The following is a 23,270-nucleotide window of genomic DNA, read 5'->3' as shown; positions in this document are numbered from 1 at the left end:
ACACATGCACCCAGCCATCCAAATAATCCACAGGAAAATGTGATTAATCAGACCTTCTTCCATTGTTTCATGGTCCAGTTCTGACGTTTAGAAAGAGAAAAATGTCATGATTTTTTTGCATCTTTTACTTTATCATTGTGTTTTTTTGTAATGCCATCATAGCTTTACCCAAGCCATTCTGTACTTTGCAGTGTATAGTACTGTATAAAGTTAATTGCATGAAAACAGTACTGTGGTCACTATTTCAATCTCTGTTTATCACTCATGCTTTTCCAAAGGCACTTAAAAGCTAGTGGCTAGCAATGGGAAGGTCTTGTGTGTTTATTTAACATTTCACCTGACATATACCTCTAAGAAATACCCCTAATAAATACTTGGAGCTGTTGTATATATCAGTAACACTAAGAACCAATCTTGAACTGTCTTTTATTTCAATTAACAACCAAGAAGGCAGTATATTACAAGGAAGTAGTAATACAGTATCTTTCCGACTGCCTTGGGAGAGCTGGTTCACTTACTGTTTGTACATGAAGTACTCCCTCCATAACGTACATTTTGCCTACAGTCTTTCTCACTTCCACTCAGTAGTTGAGCCCTTACCACTGCCTCATTTCCTGACTCCAAACTCACCAGTGCTGTTGACATAACAGACTTTTATGCCACTTGAAAATGACTACTGGAGTACAGATTATCGTGTACAGCCCACCATCTTAGAAGGGTTCAGATATTCTGCACACAGGCTACTTGGGGATTTTGGTTATGTATATGGAAGTTTCTCTGTGGCTTCCATTTATTTATTGGAGGTCTTCTAATACATGCCTCTTGATATAGTGTTATTATAGAAGGTTTAAGAGCTGTGTTCTTTTAAAGGTTCCTTCTACACATTCATCTAACCATTTTCGGAACCCTCTTTACCTATTTTAGGGTCATAAGGAACATGAGCCTGTCCTGGTAGCATCAGGCATATAGCAAGAGCCAACCTTGAAGAAGATGCCAGTCTATCAAAGTGCATCCTCACACACACACTTACAGAAGGACCATTTAGAGTTGCCTATACAGTACGCCTGAAATGCATCCCATTGGACTCTGTAAGAAAAGCAGAGTGCTCCACACAGACAAAGAGAAAACCTGCAAATTCCATTCAGACAGTGAATTAACCTGGAATTAGTCAGACTAACAATCATATTTAATGTGATATTAGTTAAAATTCCATTTTTCATTTTGTAAAGTGTTTTATTATTTTGAACTTGTCAGCCTAAAAGGCAGTCTATGAAGGGTATTATGCAAAAAATGAACTGAGAAAGAAAAAAATAAGAATGATCTTTCTTTCAAATAGACCTGCTGTTCAAAGCTGAGTCACTGTCACATCTTAGTGCATCACAAACATCTGTTCTCTGCAGCTCTCTTTCAGCATAAATGCCCCTCACATTCTTGCGTTAATTACATTCTTAGCAAGTTACAGGACATTAGACATTGCTGTATATTTGATCCCACTAGATAGTAAGAAGTGTTTCTTTGTATCTTTGTAGCTGTCTTCTAAGAAAACACACCTTCCTTATGAAGTGATATTGCAGGAAGTGAAACCACTTGTACAAGGTCACAGTAATCACCTCCTGTTTGCTTTCTATCCATGCTTTTCTTGCTGAGCATGGCCAGATGGAATCACTCTGTCACTGTGGGCATGATTTAGATGTTAAATATTCTCCTTTTTATATTAGGAAGGAAATGCATCTCGAGTGTTTTCAGTTCTTTTCCTTTTAGGTAGATCATAAAACAGTTGAGTCAATATTATAATTCTGTAGCCTGCACAGAATAATTGTACAACTTTTGATCCCAGTGACATCTCATACTTATTTTTTATGGGTTATAAGAAGGAGGCTGTATGATTTCTAAGTGGATATCCTAATATATGTATGTGAATAAATATAAGTGTTTAAGCAACCTGTGTTCCATACAAAAAAATAATATCAGAAAATGTTCTCCAGATGATCATATCTACTGCACTGTTTAGCAAGGATAGACTTACTGCATTTTACCATTAGCCTGTTCACAGTATATATTGTATAAGCAAGGTGTCATCATCTTTACTCTTTTTTTCTAGTTACACGTAGTGAGAAGTCATGCAAAATTACACCTTTTATTGGCTAACTAACAAAATGATAATATGCAAGCTTTGGAACTGAGTTGCCTCGAAAGTTTGCATATTGTAATCTTTTTAGTTAGCCAATAAAAGGGGTCATTTTGCTTGACTTCTCACTACATCCATAATGGCCCAACACGGTACAACACCCTAGTACTCTAGTTACACTGCAAGTGATCAGCCCAGTATAACCACATGTTTTGTCATCTAAGGGTGCCAGACCATCTTAGGTCAACAACAGCATTTCAGCAAAATAATAGAAAAGTGTGTAAGTACTAGAAAGGTATATAAATTGGTAGAAAATTCTACCAGTGACATTTCAAGCTTTAGATAGATAGATAGATAGATAGATAGATAGATAGATAGATAGATAGATAGATAGATAGATAGATAGATAGATAGATAGATAGATAGATAGATAGATAGATAGATAGATAGATAGATAGATAGATAGATAGATAGAGTGAGTGCAGGAATCTGACATTAATGTGAGAGAGCATGAGAATTATAGATGAATCAGATATGTTTATAGCATTCTTGGAAGTTGGTTTGTGTGCTGAATTACTAGGTCAGTACCTTTCCCTGAGCCAGTCTCAGTCCATGTCCTCTTCTGGATGAGGCAGAGACATTTTTGGTTTTTGGTTTTTATTTCAAAATCTGAATTTTCTTCTGTGTTCAAATGGGATTCACCCTATATTTCTAAACTAGTCAGCTCCCCATAGTTTCTTATTGTGAGTATTTGATGAGACTGGCCTGTATCGAGAGAAAAGTTCCAATCTGTTTTCCATTACCTTGCTTTCATGTGCCCCTGAATAGTAAGAGAAAATCCATCCATTATCCAACCTGCTATATCCTAACTACAGGGTCATGGGGGTCCGCTGGAGCCAATCCCAGCCAACACAGGGCGCAAGGCAGGAAACAAACCCCGGGCAGGGTGCCAGCCCACTGCAGAGTAAGAGAAAATGTGTACTAAAATTAGATAAATGTACAACTTTAAACATTGAATCAGAGCTGTTCAATTCTTTAGAAAACTTAGACAGCTGCCTAGGGCAGGGGTCGCCAACTCCGGTCCTGGAGGACCACCATGGCTGCAGGGTTTCATTCTAACCCTTTTTTTAATGAGTGCCCTGTTTATGCTGCTAATTAGCTTCTTGTAAATTCACTTAAATTGAATTGCTTTTTTAAGATTTCTTCATCGTTCCTCTGAATTGCTTCATTTCATTCCTTAAAGGGCACCCAAATAGAAATGAAATGTGAAGTGAGTGAGCCAACAGAAGACCAACTAAGTCAGGGCCTCAAACTCCAACCAATTTCACTACAGCCAGCTGCTTAATGAGGTGCCGATTCTTGTCCTTAATTAAACCAGTTCTTTAATTCTATGGCTTGTTCCTGCTCTCATGGTGCATTAGCAGACTTTTCTGAAACTGTTGAATCATTTCTTTGTCTAAGAGCACTGTTAAAAAGTTTTGGGGATCTGAGCAGACCAACATTCCTGATACCTTCATCGTTTTTATTTTCAGATATTATATGATTGGCACCAGTTGTTTTGGCTCATTTTGTATCTCTTTATTGTTTGGCTGCTAATTAAGGTAAAAGAAACAATTAAGGTGTTGTGAGTCTTCAAGAGCAAGTCAATTAAAATTAGTTCAAAAGAAGTTAATTAGCAGCAGAAACAGGGCACTCATTAAGAAAAGGGTTAGAATGAAAATCTGCAGCCACGGTGGTCCTCCAGGACCGGAGCTGGTGACCCCTGGCCTAGGACACCATCATCAAAGGGGATTTATTAAGTTAAGGGGTGCACACTCCAGACACCAAGAGAGACCCCAAATCCACCATCAGGCATAATGATACTAAGTGGGCACCAGTACCCCCTGGGTGCCATTTATTAAAGTAAAAGTGCATGTACTCCATACACCAAGGAGCTCTCACTCCTTATAGTCCGCTGTACATTCACAAAAGGACGCCATCTGTGCTGCTGAAGGTGCTCACTTTCCAAAATAGAGGGAGACACTAAAACCACACTCAGGCCTTATGATACTAAGTCGGTGCTGTGACTCACTGGGCACCGTTTATTAAAGTAAAACTGCACGCAATGGATGTGTACTCACAGATCTGCTGCATATGCACAAAGGGGTGTCGTTTGTGCTACTGAAGGGGCTTGTGGTCCAGACACCGAGGGGATTCGTCTATCCTCCCTGCCTAGGGCTCCAAATGGGCTTCAACCAGCACTGCTTTGAATGTACCTTTCTGATTTCCAAAAGCAATTGAATTGCCTCTTTCTTCTTAGTGTGCTATGCTCTGTCCTTAAATGATAATCGTATATTTAAATTTTAAATAGAAACTGATAAATGGTGCTATCTGGTGCACAGATTCTTCAAAATGTCACTAAACTGTTAGTTATATTTTCTATTATGGCAGAATAATATATTCATATAAGCTCACAGATGCGTTTCTGTGAAAATGTTGTGTGCCAAACCTAAGTGTGTCAATCTTTCAAAAGCATGGCTCATATTATCAAAACAACTTTTTAGAAGTTGCACCTAATCTTTCACATTGAAACATTATATAGCATGTTGAAGAATGATTCAGTTGTAATGAAACAAAATGGGGATTCACATTGTTTTGAACATGATTTAGCTTTGGTGTGTACTCAATTGGGTGTCTATTCTGTAATTCCTTTATACTTGAAAACATGCGGAGGTTTAGTGGGTGTCAGTTCACGAACAGAAAATGTGAGCCAAGAGACAGAGTGAAATGAGGTCATGGCTACCGATGTGCAAACCCATCAGACTCCGCTAACCTTGCCTGCATTTTATGCTGGAAGAACCTAAAAATACTAGTAGGAAAAGACCATGCAAGGTCTCCCAGGCCTGCCCAGACTAGCAATTAAGCTTTTCTGGCAGGCAAAATATTTCTTAGTTATAATTATCTCAGTTTTTAAATTGTATGTAATTTATTTTCTTGGCAAAATTACACACTTTTACTGCAGTGTGGCATAGTAGTTAAAGCTTTGGACTCTAAACCATGAGGTTGTGGGTTCAAATCCCACTACTGACACCTCTTTGACCATGAGCAAGTCTCTTCACCTGTCTGTGCTCCAACTGGAAAAAACAAAAGAAAAGAGATGTAACTAATTGTGCCTCAGATGTTGCATGTCACCTTGAATAAAGGCATTGGCTAAATAATAATAATATTTCTGCCATCAAACTCCTTCTGACATTCATCTTAAATTCTCTTCTTTTAAATGTTTCTTGTTGGGGTCTTGAAGCTTGTCCAAATTCAGCTTCATACCAATGAAATGCCCCTGATGTTTGTCATCATCTTAGAGTAAATTTTTGAATATATCTCATGCCTAAAGAAATGTTGGAAATCATGAGGTCTTAGCTCTTCTAATCAAAAAAGGTGAGATGTAGCATTTGGGCAGATTTTATCTTTCTAATTTGCCTTGCAATCATTTTCAGCAGTGAACAGAAAAAGGATATAAGCAAATGATAAAAATGCATTAATAGATCGCCTGGCTCAACTATTGCCAAAAAGAGCTGATAGAGATAATGGATTGCCAAAGGAAAGCCATATTTCTGTTGTTGTTTAGATTAAAAATGATTGACTCTGGCTTTTTTTTCCCTAACATATGCAAAATATGACTAGGGAAAAAAGATCCCTCAGGTGACAGGGCAACAAGCTGGACTTCATAGTTTATTAAGTGGCTGAGCTGCTTTCCTGCTTCCTGCATGACCCAACCTGCCACTTCTTATTAGTGGCCGTGAATCCTCACTACCCCTGTAAACGCCCTGGGGGCGAGTAGCTCTACCTGTCTTTAGATTGTTGCCGGACTCTGCCCCCCACTCCCCCCCAACCCCCCTATGCTTATGTTCCTGTTTTTTGTCCTCAGAGTGGTGTGTTTAAAGTTATTGTTGCTGTGTGCAGTCCGCAGTTTTCTGCTAAGCGGCCCCCCTTTCTTCCATCTGTCCACAGTAGGCTTCAGGGCAGGCAGGTGTACTCTGACTGCTGAGCAGTATTAGGTGGGCGGGTCTTGTTTTGATCCCACAGTGCAACTTGTAGAGTAAGCTGCTGATTTCTGTTTGTGGGAGGTCCCAGACCGCCCATGCTGTGCTCTCCTGCCAACTCTCCTGCATTTCGCTGAAAGATGGCCCTGCATACATTACTTGCTGGAGAGACGCTGGAGGACCTGCAGCTGTGAACAAGAAACCTGGGATCAAGGAATCTGTCATCATGGACACATGGGACACCTTGCTGCCCACTGATGATGAACTTAATGGCAACAACTTGACAAATGGCCAAGAGAGACTGTGCACTGATCTGGTTGAAGGTAACTAGTGGCCTGTGTTTTCGAGGTACAGGGTGCAGAGATAGCCCAGATTTAAAATTATGTCTGTGCAAGAGGCTAGCTCACTTCTAGCTTTTTAGTAAAATTTCATTAGATGAACTGGTAACAACTCTGGATCCTCCAGTTCAGCGAGCCAAAGCCAGTATAACTGGTCGTGAAGGTGTGTGTGTAAAATGCAATATAAATCTAGTTTGGGACAGAGCAGTTCTTCTTGTGTTTGTCTTGCACAAGTTTAGAGAGCACACACACATTGTTTACAAACAGGATGGCAAGGAGACTTATGCTTTCTGCCAGTCTCAGGTCATTTGTCTTGTTTTGGAGATATCAAGACACTTGAGCCGGTATTGGCTATGGCTGCCCTTTCTTTGTTAACAAGGATTCATTAGCATGTGCTCTTCATTTTCATGCAAATAGTTTGCTTGTGAGTGAAAAGCTATGGAGAGGAGAGCATTTCATTGTGCCTCGTTACTCCTTTGTAAACATTGAGGGGCTAGTGATTGCATATACACAGTGAACATTAGTATGCTTCTGTAAAGTATGCTACGATGTGAAAATAAACCAATAAGTTAACTAAATGTTTGAAATGACTGGCTAACTTTATCACGTTATTACCTTTTCATCAATCAGTCAGTTGGTTATATTGCTTAGTTAACAAACGTTGCAAACAAACAGGTGAAGATTAAAGTCCTTCTGGAAAAATAAAAACAAGGTGTAATGGAAGATCGACACCCAAAATGTCATGCTTCTGTGTTTTTTACGTTTCAGTTCTTCTTAACTTTTGCTAACACACGTTGAAGAAATTATTCTTAAACTGGTATCATTTCATCAAATCGGAATGACTTATGAACATGACAAAAATATCTAGGTTGACGTCTCATTGTGCCCAGCTTTATTTCTGTAGTCTCAAAGCCACACACAGTTAAAATTTATATTGAAAATGAATATTAGGAATATAACCCTAACCTTAATCCTAACCTTAATGTTCAGAGAGTGAAAAAATCCATAGAGCTAATACCTCAGGCGCTGAATTACAAGAATTGGGTTAATGTTCTACTCCTCAGTAACCCTTGTTTGGAAGAATTGTTTTCCTTCTTTCTGTGCTGCCTCTTTGGTATTGTTCCATAATGCCAAGGCTAATTCTATGCTTGTCACCTATGACCATGTGCTTCTAGCCCCAAGGTGTCAAAGCTGTTGATCTGCTTTTTTCGCCACATAACTCTGGTTATTGCTGTGTTTGTGTATTTGCTGCTCCAAGGTTCCAGTGTAGTTCCTGTACTTTTTGCCTCTTGGTTTCAAGGTTGCCCATCTGCTGTTGCTCTGTAGTGCCAAGATTGACCCTCTGCATCCTGTTCTTTGCTATGTTGTATATCATTGGTTCTTGACACTCTTAGATTTAGCATCAGGCTCCCAAGCATATTGACCTTTCTTTTGTAAGATGCCAGCTCAGCTTAATACCCCACGGTAAGAGGATTGTTCCTCAACTTGGTAACCCACATTGTTAAAGACTGAACTATCCAACCCATTTGATTAGTTTCTGTCTGCCTAGCTAGTGACTGTACATTCATCACTCCTCCTTAATAACTGCTTCTGCCTCTCCTTGTCATGTGTTTGTATTTATTGGCTTCCTTCATCTTTTTGGGTTTAAGTAGCACAAGTCTCCATCTCTTGTTGGTTATTTGGGACCCTGGCTGTCTTCCTCCTCACTGGTCACTCATATCACACATCTGGTAATGAGCACTAGATTGCCTCCACTACTTGCTTCAGATTCAATGTTTTATGCACACAGTGATGGAATTTACTATACCATCATATTGTAAAGGAATGCTTTCCACTGGAATGTGTTAAAACATCTTGGCCCCTGCTGAGAGGGTCGCTTGAAGAGCAGCACCATATTTACATTTTCCGTTGACATCACTTTTTTGCTAATGTCTCAGTTCATGCCCACCTCCTGTGCTTTCAAAAAATACTTTAGTGAAGAATGGCTGGCGCATATCTGTGTGTGTGTTTTCATTAATGGGGGAGGAATGAGGTCAGAGAAACAATGCAAATTGGGTTCAGCTTTGTGACAGGTTGTATTTGTGCCTCCTGTTGTTTGGGAAGGTCTGATGGAGTGAGTCTTTCTAAGAAGACCATCAGGAAGTCTGGGAATGCTTTATCTCTAGTCCTGGCAGGGTAAGCCTGCCGACAGACAGGTCAGTACATGGGCCTGTCATTTACGCCCCAGTGAAGATCGGCACAATTAGAAAAAATGGTCGGCCTCGGCCGGCATAATCACCATGGGCACAACACTCTGTGGACGTGCTCTCCAACACGTTGTCCACTGAACCCTGTGGGCGCGCAGTGTCCACCGCCAGAAGGCTGATCTTAGAATCCTGTACTGCGATTGGCTGCAACCTTACAAGCATCACACATTAAAATCTACTTTAAACGGAACCATCCCTGAGCTTAGCATCGCACAAGAGGATTAAATTGCGTCTTCTCCTATCTGGCTCTTGAATACGTAACAGATTTATTCTAGGACACTGGCAGCTGGGGGCTTGCAGACAGTAGAGTTGGGAGGGGGGTCATTTCTATCTGTTGTTCTCAGTTCTGTAAACAGCACTGGAAGGGGTGTATATGGCCTGCACAGCACATTCATTACATTTGATCGAAAGTACAACAGTCATTTGTCATCACAACAAACCCTCCCCCTTGCCAACTGTGTTTTCCATTTGTGATTAGTGAATTTACTAAGAAAACTCATTTTGATCTTTTAGTACACATTTAACATTATTCATTATGTCACTGTTCAGTGGTATTAATGTATTTGTTTGTAGTCTAGAATGGTTCATTTTAAGACAATCCTGGCGTTTTTGCATTAGGCTAGAATGGTGTTCACTGTGAAATAAGTTACAAAATACCTAACTCAGCTGTTTGGTGATAATATATTTCTTTATATTTCTAATTGAAAAATATTCTGAGTGTTAAGTGATTATGTGTATTTGTTTTTGAATGGAGCTTAAAAAAAGTTAGTCTACAGTATATAGTATAAGATTTTTTTCTTTTAACAGCAATGCATTGATTCATATTTTTAAAAAGTTCCTTCAGCAAGATCCCGATTGAAGGTAGCCTGAAATTTTATTGGAGGTTACGTATTTGTATTTTTGAAATTGTTCAGTGATAGTTATACATTTCTTTATTTTTAGGTAGAGTTCACAATGACAAGGACAATTTGAAGCATAATCTTACTGCTTAGTCATAGTTATATCCATTTATTCATCCATTATCCACTTCACTTATTCAGTTCAGGGACTGTGAGAGCTAGTGCCTATAGTACAGCATCACTGGGTATAAGGCGAGAATCATTACTAGACAATCCAGAGCCTCCAAGTAAACTAATATGCATGTCTTTGGATGTAGGAGGAATACCCATGCAGGCACAAAGAGAACTAGGATCAAGAGACATGCAGCACTAACCTCAACGTGTGCATTTTTATATTTTTTAAATTGAGTTTCTTCTTTAAGGTGCTAAATAAAAGTGTAAATGTTCAACCTAAGTTAACCACAGCCTGACTGTTTAGTGAGTTTTATACATTTACATATATTTTAAGATGGAGTTCATAGTGAATCTCACTGTGTGTGAAGTATAACCTGTCTAAAGGCTGTTTTTTTATTTCAAAACGAATTTCACAATAAAAATATGGTAAATACAGCATAAACTGATTGGTTGGTATTTTTTAAGTATCTTCTTATGTAATACACTACCGTGGCTGTTCGATTGTCTGTCCAGGATTTTAAATCACCTGTAGCTTGCAAACTGTTTCATCTATTGACTTGAAATTTGGTACACATATACTACGTGACGTCTTCTATCCGCTTTCGGAGTGATGATTTTTTATTACTCTTTGTATTTTATTGTTGAATCAACTCTTGGCTGTGCGCAGCAGTGTGGCCGTGCAGCGCATGTGTATGGGCGCCGTTCTCATTCCCTACCACCTTCGCTAATCATTCTTGAGGCAGATTGAATACTTAACTGCCAGCTTAAGTGAAAAATTAAAGAAAATGTACTAAGTAATTACAACACAAAACCTAACTTAATCAGTTAGAAAGCGAAAAGATGTGGATGAAAGAAGAGAAGTAGTGGGCCGCTAGGGTGGAGAAAAGAAGAGCTACTCAGGAAGCAGCAAGCGCATCAACCTCTGAGCAAACGAATGCTGAACTTGCAGAGAAAGAGGACGAAAACTAGGAATGCTCAAGTCAAGTGTATTCACTACACGTTATCGTGCAGTATGCCGTTAGTGGTTTGTTTATATTTTATAATCCAGATCATTATTAAATATGCTAGATACAGCAAAACTTGAATGTTTAGCAAACATACTTAATCTGCGTATATTTCATGATAGGCTTATTTTCAAAAGAACCATTAAAAGTTCAGTCTGTCTTTTTAGTAGATGTTATATACGTATGAAATGGCAGTTCCACATCTTTTATGGTATAGCACAGAGATTACTGCAAAGTGGACTATATAAAATATATGTCGAAGATTTACACCACAGTGATTGTAGCCGTATACAGCTTGATCTGACTGTTAGTGAGTGTTCTGTATTTGTTTGTATGTGTAACTTCACTGTAGTTAGGTTATATAATGTGCTTCACAATAAATGGTAACATGTAAGGCACAGATTAGTTGTAATATTAACAAGCATTATAGTTCTTTTGATTTCATAAATTAAAGTTTGTCCTCTCATGTATAAACTTTGACGATTTATACCTAAAGAAATGTTGCCTTCCTAAAGATTAACACTATTCTACTTCCCCCTCCTGCCCATTTTTAATACATTGCATTTACTCTTTTAAAGTTGTTGTGCTGTGTGGTAATTCATGCTGATCACAGGGAGAGAAGACTTGGCAGACATACATGCTTTTAACTCCATGCCCACTACTCTCCTCTGTTAGTGTGCTTCACTTAAATAACTGCCTGGTTACTACAAGGAGCATTGTAACCCTTAAGTGTGCATGCAGGTTGTCAAGTGTAAACTGCTGCCTTACTCACCGGCATTCTATAATACATGTCGATGGCCTGATCTTGGCCTGCTTTGAAATATTTTTGTTATTGTAGCTGTTTTGTGTGCCCGCCTCCACCCTCAGTATCCCAGAAATAGTGTGCAGACGGGTTAGGGGGAGGGGGGATTGGGGGGCTGTTAGGTTTGCCCTCATTAGACGCCTAGCCCTACTGAGATGAGGCAGATGGGCCCCTGCTCTCATTATGTCTTGTGTTCTGGAAGCGCTGGCATCTGAAATCCTGGATCGTGATAAAGGTTTGTTTCTTATAGCCCATGGCAAGAGACTGAATGGCCCATGCATGATGGGTTATGGGGCCTGCTCAGGCTCTGTTTGGATCTGCCTGTCTTTTCTCCCTTTGTCTTTCAGTTCAGTTTAATTCAGTTCAAATGAACTTCATTGGCATGAGAAATCTGCATTAGTTTTGCCAAAGCAGAAATCATAATAGGCAAGAATTGAAAAGGTATTTACAATGAGATCAATAGTTTTAAATATACAGATATGTTTTGGGAAGTTGCTGCATATTTAAATTTTGATAAAGAACTTACAGAACTGTACTGTTTATGGTACTGTTGCTGTTGGTCTGGTGTTGTGATGGCCTTCAGTCTCTCCGTCTTGTTTTCTACCTCTACTGGTTTCTTCCGTTGAACGCATAAGGTTTGAACAGTTTGTAAAGGTCAGAATGGGGATTGATTTAGTGGGATATCCTAAGGCTTATTGTTGATTCACCACTACTTGTTTATTTCTCAGAGCTTCATTACCAAAATAGTAATTGAACACCTGGCCCTGTCAGCCTTCATAGTCAAGCAGCTGTATCTTGAAGCAGGCGTCACTTGGAATTATGGCCAGAAGGTTAACTGTTCTTGCCCTGAGATGTCCACAAAATGGCAACGGGGCATCTTATTAATATGCTGGTTATAATGATGTATTTCATAGTGCTAGTGGACAGGGCACTGTGGTCACTCTTTTTCTTAATCAGACACCATTTCTGGACACCGTATTTCATTTATTTTGCAGGTTTCAGTGTTGGTTTCATTTCAACAGCCTTAGACAGCCAGACATTGTTTTTTGTTAATTCTTATCTCTCTTTAATGTCTAATTTAATTCTGATATTTTATGTGTAGTGCACAATGAACAATGCCCCATTGAGTAATTTAAGTGCTGGGTACTCTGCGATGGACTGATGCCCCATCCTGGGTTGGTTCCAACCTTGTGCTTAATGTTATCAGGGTGGCACTGGTGCTTTATGACACTTAACTGGTTAAGCAATTTAGGAAGTGAATGACAGAATTCACAGTGGTCATTGTTGACTGTTGTGAGGTGCTGTAATTTTCTTATTTCCTAATGGTATGGAAATCATATCAAAAAGCATGGCTAATGAGCACAGAGAAACATATATGCCCACAGCCACTTGACCCAGACATAAAAGTACAATAATGCTAAAAGACATTAACTTCTAATGGAAGACCAGGAATCAAGTGACATCAAGAAGTTCAGTTTTTAACAGAAGGACTTTATTTTCTTGCCATAAAGGAGAGACTACATAATGCATAAAATATTTTGAACCTGGAACTCTGAACCTTAAAGAAGGTGTAGGCAAAAGTCTGGTAGTTGTTGAAATCAGTGTCACACGTTTGAGGGAGAAGCATTGTTTGAAGTATGGCTCCTTTTCTTGCTAAGCCTTACTCACAAGGTAGCTAGCTATATGAGTGCTTACCTCAGTAAATAGGATGATGCACTTTGTTCTATATGGTGTTTTAACTTTCGAGTAACTATATGTTTTAGGTGTGGAATAAACTGTTGGTGATAAGATGTGTATGTCTTGCGTCTGAAAACTTCTTAAAGACTTTGGCATAGCAGTGTACATGCGTGGCGAGTGTCCAGTACTGAAATATTTCCTGGTAGCTCTGCTATCTCACCTCAGTCAGTCTTTTTGAGTTTGGTTTTATTTGGCTTATCAGCCTAAGCACAACTAGTTATCGACCTGTTGGCATGTACTCAAGATGTCATTAAGAAGCTTAAGGTTAGCCGTGAAAGGGTGTTACATGCAGAGACAAGTGGTTGATCCCTTGGCCTGTGCGTGTCAGCTTATTTCCTGTGGCCACACACTATAATAGCCTTAATAATTCCTTCTTCTCAGTGCTGTGAGCAGAGCAGCTCTGCCACCTCTTGGCAGGATTTGAAGCTGCATGCTTCTAAAACCTCCACTGAATTGTTTGCTGAAGGAGAGCAATGACACTTTTTATGCCATTTACTCATTTCAAAACCTTTTTTTAAATCAGCTTCTTCAAGACATCTCAGTTAACATAAAAAAGGTCCACCCTGTTTTGTGAAGTATTGCTGTGACAGCTCCTTTTTGGACTTCCTACCTGTGCTACTCCTCTCCATCACATCTTGAATCATTTCTCTGAGATACGTGTACTTTACCTTATTGTCAGTTGGTCTAAAGAACTGCTGGGAACAAACAGATGTAAAGCAATGGTTACATGATTTTACCCAAGCAGCGTTTACTGAGGCTATTTACTTGTAGCCCTGAGGGAGTGCTGGACATGAGGAGCACTTGTCACTTGGCCCCAGAGGAAAAATTGCACCTGCTCTTATTCGGGACAGCTATTCCATACCTGTCAACTCTCTGCCTTTTTCTGTGAATCGTAAAGATTTTTATTTAATTATGATTGTCTAACATCTGTAAAAAGAATTTTTTGAGGCTCTAGCCTTTTTAACTTTTTCAGTGCTCACTAATATGTCTTAAGTTTATAACCCTGTTGTCATTAAATTGTTAAATCAGGGCTTCCTGCCCCTAAAAGTTAAACAATTTAACCACAAACTGCATGTCATAATTTCATGTTTTGCTAGTCTGGACTTTTTTGTCAAACATTATGACAATTTGTTGTGCCTGCTGTTCAGCTCTCGAAGGATCTGGTGACTTATCTAGTGCTGTCAGAATATTCTGGGATTACTGGTTTGGAGTACTGATGCAGTTGCTAGGGAGGTTTTGTTTAAAGCTCAGAGATTGTGATGGAATTTGTCTTATGGGGATGTAGGGATCATCTTATCCTACTCATTTGATGTTCAGAGGATATGATGGATCTGTTTATGTGGTGTCTTTATCTGCTTAATTTGCTTATCTGGAGTCTAATGAAACCTCAATCACTAAAGGCTATGTCACAATACACAACTTTTCCAGTGATTTTCAGTTGTAAGAATGTCATATGCCCAGTGTCTCAGTCCAACTAGTCAGCAACTCACTTTGATGAAATCAAACAGGTTTGATTTTCCTTTAGTTGTGGGGATGGGCTTTGTATGTATGAGAGCTGACAACCAATGAATACTCATCTGGAGCAAATGAAAAAAAAGCAAAAAAAAGGTCAGAGACTGTGGCTGAACTCTCCAAAGCTGCTAATCTTTTATACAACACTGGCTCCATCAGGGAGCACACTATTGACTGTCACAAAAAAGAAGTGGCACCACTGTACAAGAATTTCAATATATGCAACATGGGCAGAGATTTTCAGTCTTTTAAACTGACAAGGTCCAGTGACAAGATCAGCAACTACAGTCAGCAAATTTGACATAGCACTAAAAAAGCTGAACAAGAACAGGGCATCCTGGCCAACAAAGCTCACCACTCCTATCCACTTAACTCCTCCAAAATAACATCAAGCCGAGTTTTGAATGTCCCTAAAGTCCAACGGTCTATCACACTACTTGGTCACTCATTACACATGTCTATGGTTCTCTGTGTGAAGAAAACTTCAAATGTTTGTGCGAAATTTATCCTTAATAAGTTTCCAACTGTATCCCCATGTTCTTGATGAACTCATTTTAAAATCACAGTCTCAATCCACTGGATTATTTCCCTTCGTAATATTAAATGCTTCATGTGAAATCTTCCTCTCCTCTTGCTTAAACTGTAAAGGCTCAGCTCATTTAATCTTTCCTCATAACTCATTTAATGCAATACTGGAATCAGCCCAGTCTCATCTCTGGACTGTTTCCAAGGCTGCTGTGTCATTTTTATAGCCAAGAGACCCAAACTGCACACAGTACTTAAGATGAGGTCTCACCAGTTTATTATAAAGCTTGAACATAACCTCCTTGGACTTGTACTCTACATATCAGGGTGCTATATAACCTAACATTCTGTTAGTCTTTTTAATAGCTTCTGAACACTATCTGGCAATACACAACTGGAAGTTGGTTAATGTGATATTGGCTTAAGTTTTTAAAAGCAATAACATTCCACTCTTCTCAGGTACTGATAGCCAACCTAAAAGACATAGCTGGAACTGCTTGTATGGTTTTACTGATTTCTGCTTTTGAGACATTGAACCCCTCTTGAGTGTTGTTTAGCATACTCCCCTAAAGCGTATTTTGTTTTTTTTTCACATTTTGTTATACTGTGTCTTGCTGATATTGTATGCCCAGAAATTGTGAATAAAATAACGTGTTGTCATTTTAGATATATTAAATGCAAGATGAACTGTTTGTGTCTTTTGTTGGTATTTAAGCCATCAAATAAAGTTTTGGGACTAACTGAGCTATTGTTTTATATAATGCAAACCTGAAGTGGGGCATTACATTTCAAAACTCTGATCAAGGGCCTGAAGATCACTGGCTCCAACATATCCTTCCATATCAATACTTTATAGTAGTCTCTGTCTTCTCATTTTCAGTGCTGTGTTCAGAGAGAGTCGGGCAAGTGACAAAGACTTACCATGACATTGAGGCTGTGACACATCTTCTAGAGGAGGTATGATGGAGATTACTGAACTTATGTTTAGAGCTATAAGGATATCAACAAGACTAAAGCCCTCTTTCCTGTGGTGCTTAGAAAGTCATTTCTTTGGCTTTCTTTCAACTAGTAACTCTCATTTGTGTACCTGCAGAAAGAGCGTGATCTAGAACTTGCCGCACGCATAGGACAGTCCCTTCTGAAGTCAAAACGCTCTCTGACTGAGACCAATGAACTTCTGGAGGAGCAGCTAGATGCTGCCAGAGAGGAGGTGAGATTTTCTGACATACCAATGATGGGAAGGTAGCAATGCCTACTTCAAAGATTTTATCCATGCTGACACTGACAGTCTGTTAATATATCCATATCCTTCTCAGATTGCCCAACTGCGACATGAACTCAGCATGAGAGATGATCTTCTTCACATATATACCAGTAGCGTTGAGGACAGTGACACATGCTCAGCTTTTTCCACACCGTGAGTCTGCACCACCCTGCCTCTCTGACCAACACCATCTTGCTGTTTGTGTATTCTGTCACCAGTGTAGTGTAGTCATTTACAGGAACACCTCTCTGCCTTCTTCCTTGCAGTTTGAGGCACAGCGAATCTTCTACTTCACTTCAGAGCTCCTTCCAGTTTGACTTCCTGCAGCAGAAACTGAAAGGATTAGAAGAGGAAAATCTAAAACTTAGAACAGAGGCAAGTAACAATAACATCTAGTACACCTGTTGGAACTCAGACTACAATGGCATGATGCATCTGCTCAAAGAACATTCTGCCATTAGTCTGTACTAACTACCCAAGGACTAGTGGGCTATTTGACACAGATGAGAGAAATTCTGATTGAACTGTTAAAGCTATATTTAAAGAGACTAATAGATATTATATTACATACCTGCAGTACAAAAATTTGGACTGTATGCTCACTCTTGCTGGCTGCTTTATTTTAATACCTACAGGCTAACGACTTAGAAAATGAGACAACGACCTATGAGGAACAGGAGCAGCGGCTAATGCTTGACTGCATGCAGGAGCTTGGTAAGTATCTGTGACTGTGGCTGAGAACAATCATGGGGATTGGCAGGGGTATGAAACCTACCTCATTTGAGGAGGAGAGAGGGGCACCCCATAAAACACCCGTTCACAGCTTAGCTAAAACACACCAGCATCAGATAACAAAATAAACAGAAAATATAAAAAGGGTAAGAGCAGAGCGAGCGACTGTCTATAAAACAGAGGATAGATACGTCTGAAAGGCACTATATAACAGATAGATAGATAGATAGATACTTTATTTATCCCAAGGGGTAATTCACATCTGACAGAATTTAGAAAAAATGTAAGCGTCGGTTTTTGGTAGAACATGGTATGCTTTGTGAAGCCTAGACCTGCTCTTCATGTTCACCTGCTGCTGTGTGTCACTACTCTGAAAGGTCCAGTAAGGACAATATAAATAGCATTTGCCCTGAAACCTGTAATGAAAGGAAGCATGGACACTTCTTTTATTGTGTCCTTGTACATTCAGCTGATGTCTTTATCCAATATGACTTACAAGAGTAGGCTACATTATAGTTGTTCGCTTACCATAGGAGCACTGGCAGGTAAAGTGACACACAATAAGGTTGAGGTACAGCTGGGAGTTGAGACGTTAACCTTGTGTTTTTAAAGTGTAATGCTTTGCCAGTACACCATGCTGCCTACTTTGAGAAATCCTCTAGGCTAACTCACAATGACCTTCCTATTTCTTCTTTAACTTCTCCAGCTTCAGCCAACAAACAGATATCTGTTTTGTCAGATGACTTGGCTCGAAAAGTGGAAGACACGGTGCGGCAGCAGGAGGAGATAAGTCAACTGTTAGCCCAAATTGTGGACCAGCAACAGCGGAACAAAATAGTAAGTGTTAGTAGTCCTTGTGATGACACTGGCTATATAAAATACTGGAAATATTCTGTAAACATAAATGACTGAATAAGAAGGGACTGAAATCCAGTATTCTCAGCCTGCACTCTCACATGTATTTAGCCTGTTAATGTTTTATTTTTTCAGCTGTCAAGAGAGAATGAAGAGTTAACCCAGCACCTACTGGCTGCCAGAGAGGGGCAGGAACAGCTGAAATGTGAGGTGAGAGAGTCCCTGTTGTCATCAGGAGTCACTGGTGCACTTGATTGTTTGGTGTTTATAGTCTATTAACACTGTCTATATCCTAACCCATTTATTATCCCAAACAGCTTTCAGATGTACGTGAAAAATATTCTGAATGCCAAGCCATTCTCCACGAAGCTCAGGAGGAGATTAAAAACCTTCGAAACAAAAGCCTACCCAACAGCACCATCAACCGTTATGGGGCACTCAACATCTTTCCTTTGGACTCACTGGCAGCTGAGATTGAAGACACAATGCGCAAAGGCCTTGACAGCCCAACCACTCCAGAATACAAGTAAGTAACCACATACAAGAATCCACACAAACTCAAAGACAAGCTCTCTGCAATACCCTTTACTTCATAAGAGGCCTGCTCATGGAATTTTGTTATCATTTATCTCTGCATCAATTTTTCTGTATCTCCACACTTTCTACAGGAATCATCAGAAACGTGTTTTTGAGACAGTCAAGGCAGTAAACCAGGTTGTCCGGTTTAAGTCCCTCTGCCCATCTCCACAAATTCCGGGTTCTGGTCAGTCCTCTACCTTACACTCCACTCTGCCCAGCCCGTTGAGCACTCCTCGTACCAGCTACTATGGTTCTGACTCTGCCAGCATGCTATTGGAGGACAAGCCCCCAGGAAGCCCAACTCTCCCTGGCAGTTCTCAGTAAGTAGTCAGTACACAAGGTTAAAAGGAGACCTGCATTACAGCATGTCTACATGAGGGGCAAGGTGGTTCTCTAGCTTTGTCAGAACACTGGCAACATACTGTATTTAACAGCTGCTGAATACTGTCTGATACTTTTTGGATGGCCTGTGGCTGAATTCAAGCCTTTTTTTCTGCAGCATATGTAAAACATTTATACAAATGCCAATTCAGTTGAAGTTGTGCTGTTGGCAGCTGCCCGTTGCTATTGGAGCTGCTTTGCAGGCTACTGCCTCTTGTTGTTTTTGAGTTGCCTGGAGGTATCTGCCTGATAATGTTGGTTGTTTTCTGTATGGGGCTGCTGATTACTGTTGACTGCATATGTAGTGCAGCTGCCTAACAGTGAAGGTAGCTGTCTCTTGCTTCCTATTGGGGGTTGACTTGTAGGCAGCTGCTGGCAGCTTCAGAGATGTAAAAAAGTAAAAAAAAAAGTAGCTCTGTCTTATTCCTCAAGATTTCCAGTCTTGTTCTTGAAGGTGTCCATTGGCTACAGCCATTGGATATGACTGGCAGTCTTGTTAGAGTTGCCCTACATGTTTTCCAATGAAGTCTGAAAGCATCCTACTCTTGGTATTGGAGATGAGCTATGAACAGTTGCCAACTGCTGCTGGAAATGATGTATAGTTGTAGATGGCTTTAAGAGACTTTCAAGCCATGATGTAATGACTGATGGATAGCTACATCCCACAGAGCCTTTGAAACATAAAGCATCTTCCCAGTATGTACCATATCCTCAAAAAAGTGTATAATGAAGTGTGACCAATTAGAAGTATGTAAATTCTAATTATACAACTGTGTAGGTAGATGGTCACCTCTCTGATGCTTTCCATTCTGCAGGCCCGAAGGACAGGACAAAAAACCTGGCCAGCCGGGCACCCCTGGGGGCCAAGACTTGGAGGCAGCCCTGCGGCGACTCTCAGCACGGCAGGAGAGTCACTCATCTGAGCGGCCCTTTTTTGAGGTTGAACGTGAGAGGAAGCTGCAAGCGCTGGCTGCAGACAGTGAGATATGCAGCAGTGGTTTCCTGACCCCAGATGAAAGTGTGTTGTCCACTGGAACCAACTACTCTGGCAGCTCTGAGCACAGTGGGGGCTCAAGCATCTCCCACAGTTCACGTTCATACTACCCAGATCGGCTGCAGATCGTCAAACCACTTGAAGGTTGGTAGTATTTGCTACCTCTGACTGTATATTCATGCTTCTATTGGGTGGACATTGATGTGCATAATCATCTGGGTCATAATATGCATATTACCTTCAGCTCTGTGAAACAGTGGGTAACTTCTAATGGAGCCTGGTTTGATTTGAGGCTGGAGTGCCTTTTGTATAGAGTTGCAATCTTTCCCAGAGTCTTTGTAAGATATTTCTAACAGCCTAAAGCTAACAACTCTCACCAATCAGCAACTCCAGTTTGATCTTCTGTGGATTAGCATGATTATACATCCTTAAAAGTCCTAAAGTAAAAGCAAGTGAATAGAAAGTTGTACGAATGGAATAGTGGTGATTCTTAGATAATTATGTGTAGATTTTTTGTTTCACTCATCAAAACATTGCACCTTGAACCCACAGGCTCTGTCACTCTTCATCACTGGCAACAGCTGGCTAGGCCAAATTTGGGGGGCATACTGGATCCACGGCCAGGTGTGCTCACCAAGGATTTCATGGAGCTTGATGTTGACATGCAGGAAATTTACAGCCTCAATGATCTGGAGGAAGATGAGATGGATCCAGCTTCCTCATTCACTCTGGCCGGTGCTTCTTCTTTGACCGGAAGGCAGGGCAATAGAGGTAAGTGGTCACCAACTTCTGTGATGTTGAACTGACAGACTGTACTGTCTGGTGCTTGTGTTCTGCATTCCTCCATCTAGCTGTCCATTTGACATTTCATGCCCATCTCATCAATTTCTCAGTCTTGTTAACCGTACCTTGTCCTGTCCTTCATTCTAGTGTGTCAGTCAGGTCACAATCTTCCCCAGACCCTGCCCACTCATACCATCACCATGTGCCGGATCATGCACCCCTTGGCTGAGCAGAATGGGTGAGTATAGTGCTGCTAGGCCTCCAGCTGTGCTGTCTACAGACCTCTCAACTTCAACATGGTCCTTTTTGCCTACCATTGTGATTTGGTGTTGTGTTTTCACTGTCTGCTTCCTGCCGGGGAAGATGGCCTGAAGCACATACAGTATCTTTGAAGCTCTGCATTGTTTGTTGCTTTTTATTCTTGCCATGATTATCACCTTGCTTTGCATTATGATTTATTTGCATGAATTATACTAACAGTACATTATGAAATAATGTTGTGTACATGTGTATGCAAGTATGTGTTTGTGAAAGTGAGTGTGAAATAGCTCCATCATCTCGTTTTCTGTTTGAGAATTTTGAAAGCAAGCTTTAACTTCTCACAATATATTCAGCAAGGGGGGCTTTTTCTGTGTAAGGCAGCATGAGAAGCCAACAGCGTAGTATAACACATCCTAATGCCAAATGCATTTTTTGAGATCACTAAATGACAAAAGGTATCTGCCCTATGTGGAGGTTGTGATGTACAAACCTGTGAAAAGCTTGTAATGCATAATCCTGTGGACTTCTATCAGGTCCATCGCTACTCCTACTACTACTTAGGGGAGCCAGTGATATGCTGAGCTTTTAATAGAGTTCAGCTGTTTAAAAAGCATAAAATAACCAACCAAATCAGATTGTAATAATTAATGTCATAGGATCTGTGGTGCAGTGGTCACTGCTGCTACTGCAAGTATCCATTGTCCTAGGTTCAAATCCCATGCCCACTTTTTGTCCGTACTGAGTTTGCATGTTGTCACCAAGTCTGTGTGAATGTATAAGTTATTTTAATTTCTGCATCTAAATTAGTGGGTGTGTCGGCGTGTGCTCTTTGTAAAAATGGTCCTCAGTCCCGAGTGTAAACTTTTTTAAAAATGAATATATGTCTTATGTTGGGAGTGGAGGTTTCCTCCTAATAGAGATAATTTATCATTACTTCCTGTGTTGAAGCATCTATGACCCACCTGACCAGCAAAGACGTTTACCAGTGCCGCCCAATGTCTGCATAAACTTTGTACCATCTAATGTCATCACTGGTTAAAAAAACTCAATCAACCCTTCTGTCATCTAATATCAACCTAACAATCTGCAAGCTACTGGAAGAGACTGGATTATATATGTATTCCCCTTGCTGTTCTTTTAAAATGCATTTTTATGTAATATATACATTTTTTTTTTTTCTCTTTTCACCAGACAGAGAAAGCCTTGGTACAGGCGCTTGCTCCACATCTAAAGGTTTTTTTGCTATCAAAGTAAGATTTCCACTGACTTGTTAACAAAGCATGATCACAATATCCACTCCCACCACTAATCATTTGTGTGCACACATGAGGCAGTCAAGGGGGTGCTGTGATCCACTTTCAAGAGACTGTTCAGGGCTGGGGATAGCAGTTTTCCGAGTACCTCTTTTTTCAATTGTTTCTTTTTGTTTTGTTGGTTTAATGACCTATTCATAAATGAGCGTGAGGAAGCTTTTTTAGAAACTCTTGAGAAATGTAGTGTAATGAAGCAGGAAGACAGGAAGCTGCTTTGTGAGGATCAAATGCTGTTTACTGTTTTCTGCCTCTGTGGTAAACCTTTGCTCGTGCATGGCATTTGTAGATGTGATGTCTCTGGCAACTCCAGCAACTGTAAATGCCCACGATTAAGGAAGCATATGAGATGAGTGTAGTAGGAATGGATTTAAATTTTCTATGCAGTTATGGGTTTGTGTCATTCTTTTATTTTTTTGCCTTGGTGTTCCAGTAGAGATTCACATTGAGGGCAGCATCAGGTGCCAGGCTAGAAGCAGCATTGAAATAAACTGGGCCAGTTTAGAGTACCTAGTCAAATATCCTGCATGTGTTCATAAAGAGAAAACAGATACTGACATGTAGAAAACAGCATGCAGTGTCCAAAAAGGAGCTGAACATTGTGACTCTGGGCGTGTATCACCAATTTGCCGTTATTTTCTTTTTTTTTTGACAGTATTACTTTTTTATAAGTATCCAAGGTTTTGAAAAAGGTGCAGTATGCAGATACAAAATCAGTAGGATTCAATTCAATTCAGTTCTTTATTGTCATGTTTACAAGTACCATGTATAATGAAATGCTTACTTG

At 40.1% G+C, this 23,270-nt stretch overlaps 1 protein-coding gene across 9 annotated transcripts in view; it reads left to right on the top strand.

Moving 5' to 3' along the window:
* Positions 1-23,270, top strand: part of LOC120517377 (trafficking kinesin-binding protein 1-like) — an 87,678-nt gene that overhangs the window by 61,969 nt on the left and 2,439 nt on the right. For 4 of the 9 annotated variants that reach the window (XM_039739648.1, XM_039739655.1, XM_039739650.1 and 1 more), the window contains exons 4-15: positions 16,205-16,281; positions 16,418-16,534; positions 16,641-16,741; positions 16,855-16,963; positions 17,224-17,302; positions 18,027-18,157; positions 18,311-18,385; positions 18,493-18,701; positions 18,844-19,074; positions 19,951-20,273; positions 20,682-20,900; positions 21,060-21,150. In XM_039739648.1, coding sequence (XP_039595582.1) covers positions 16,205-16,281; positions 16,418-16,534; positions 16,641-16,741; positions 16,855-16,963; positions 17,224-17,302; positions 18,027-18,157; positions 18,311-18,385; positions 18,493-18,701; positions 18,844-19,074; positions 19,951-20,273; positions 20,682-20,900; positions 21,060-21,150 — 1,762 coding nt within the window. Of the gene's footprint in view, positions 1-6,294; positions 6,471-16,204; positions 16,282-16,417; positions 16,535-16,640; positions 16,742-16,854; positions 16,964-17,223; positions 17,303-18,026; positions 18,158-18,310; positions 18,386-18,492; positions 18,702-18,843; positions 19,075-19,950; positions 20,274-20,681; positions 20,901-21,059; positions 21,151-22,364; positions 23,003-23,270 lie in introns of those variants that run through there. The other 5 variants (XM_039739651.1, XM_039739652.1, XM_039739656.1 and 2 more) reach the window with 5 other exon arrangements.

Source organism: Polypterus senegalus, chromosome 17, assembly GCF_016835505.1.
Source record: "Polypterus senegalus isolate Bchr_013 chromosome 17, ASM1683550v1, whole genome shotgun sequence".
Lineage (NCBI taxonomy): Eukaryota > Metazoa > Chordata > Cladistia > Polypteriformes > Polypteridae > Polypterus > Polypterus senegalus.
This window is presented reverse-complemented; position numbering and strand designations above follow the sequence as displayed.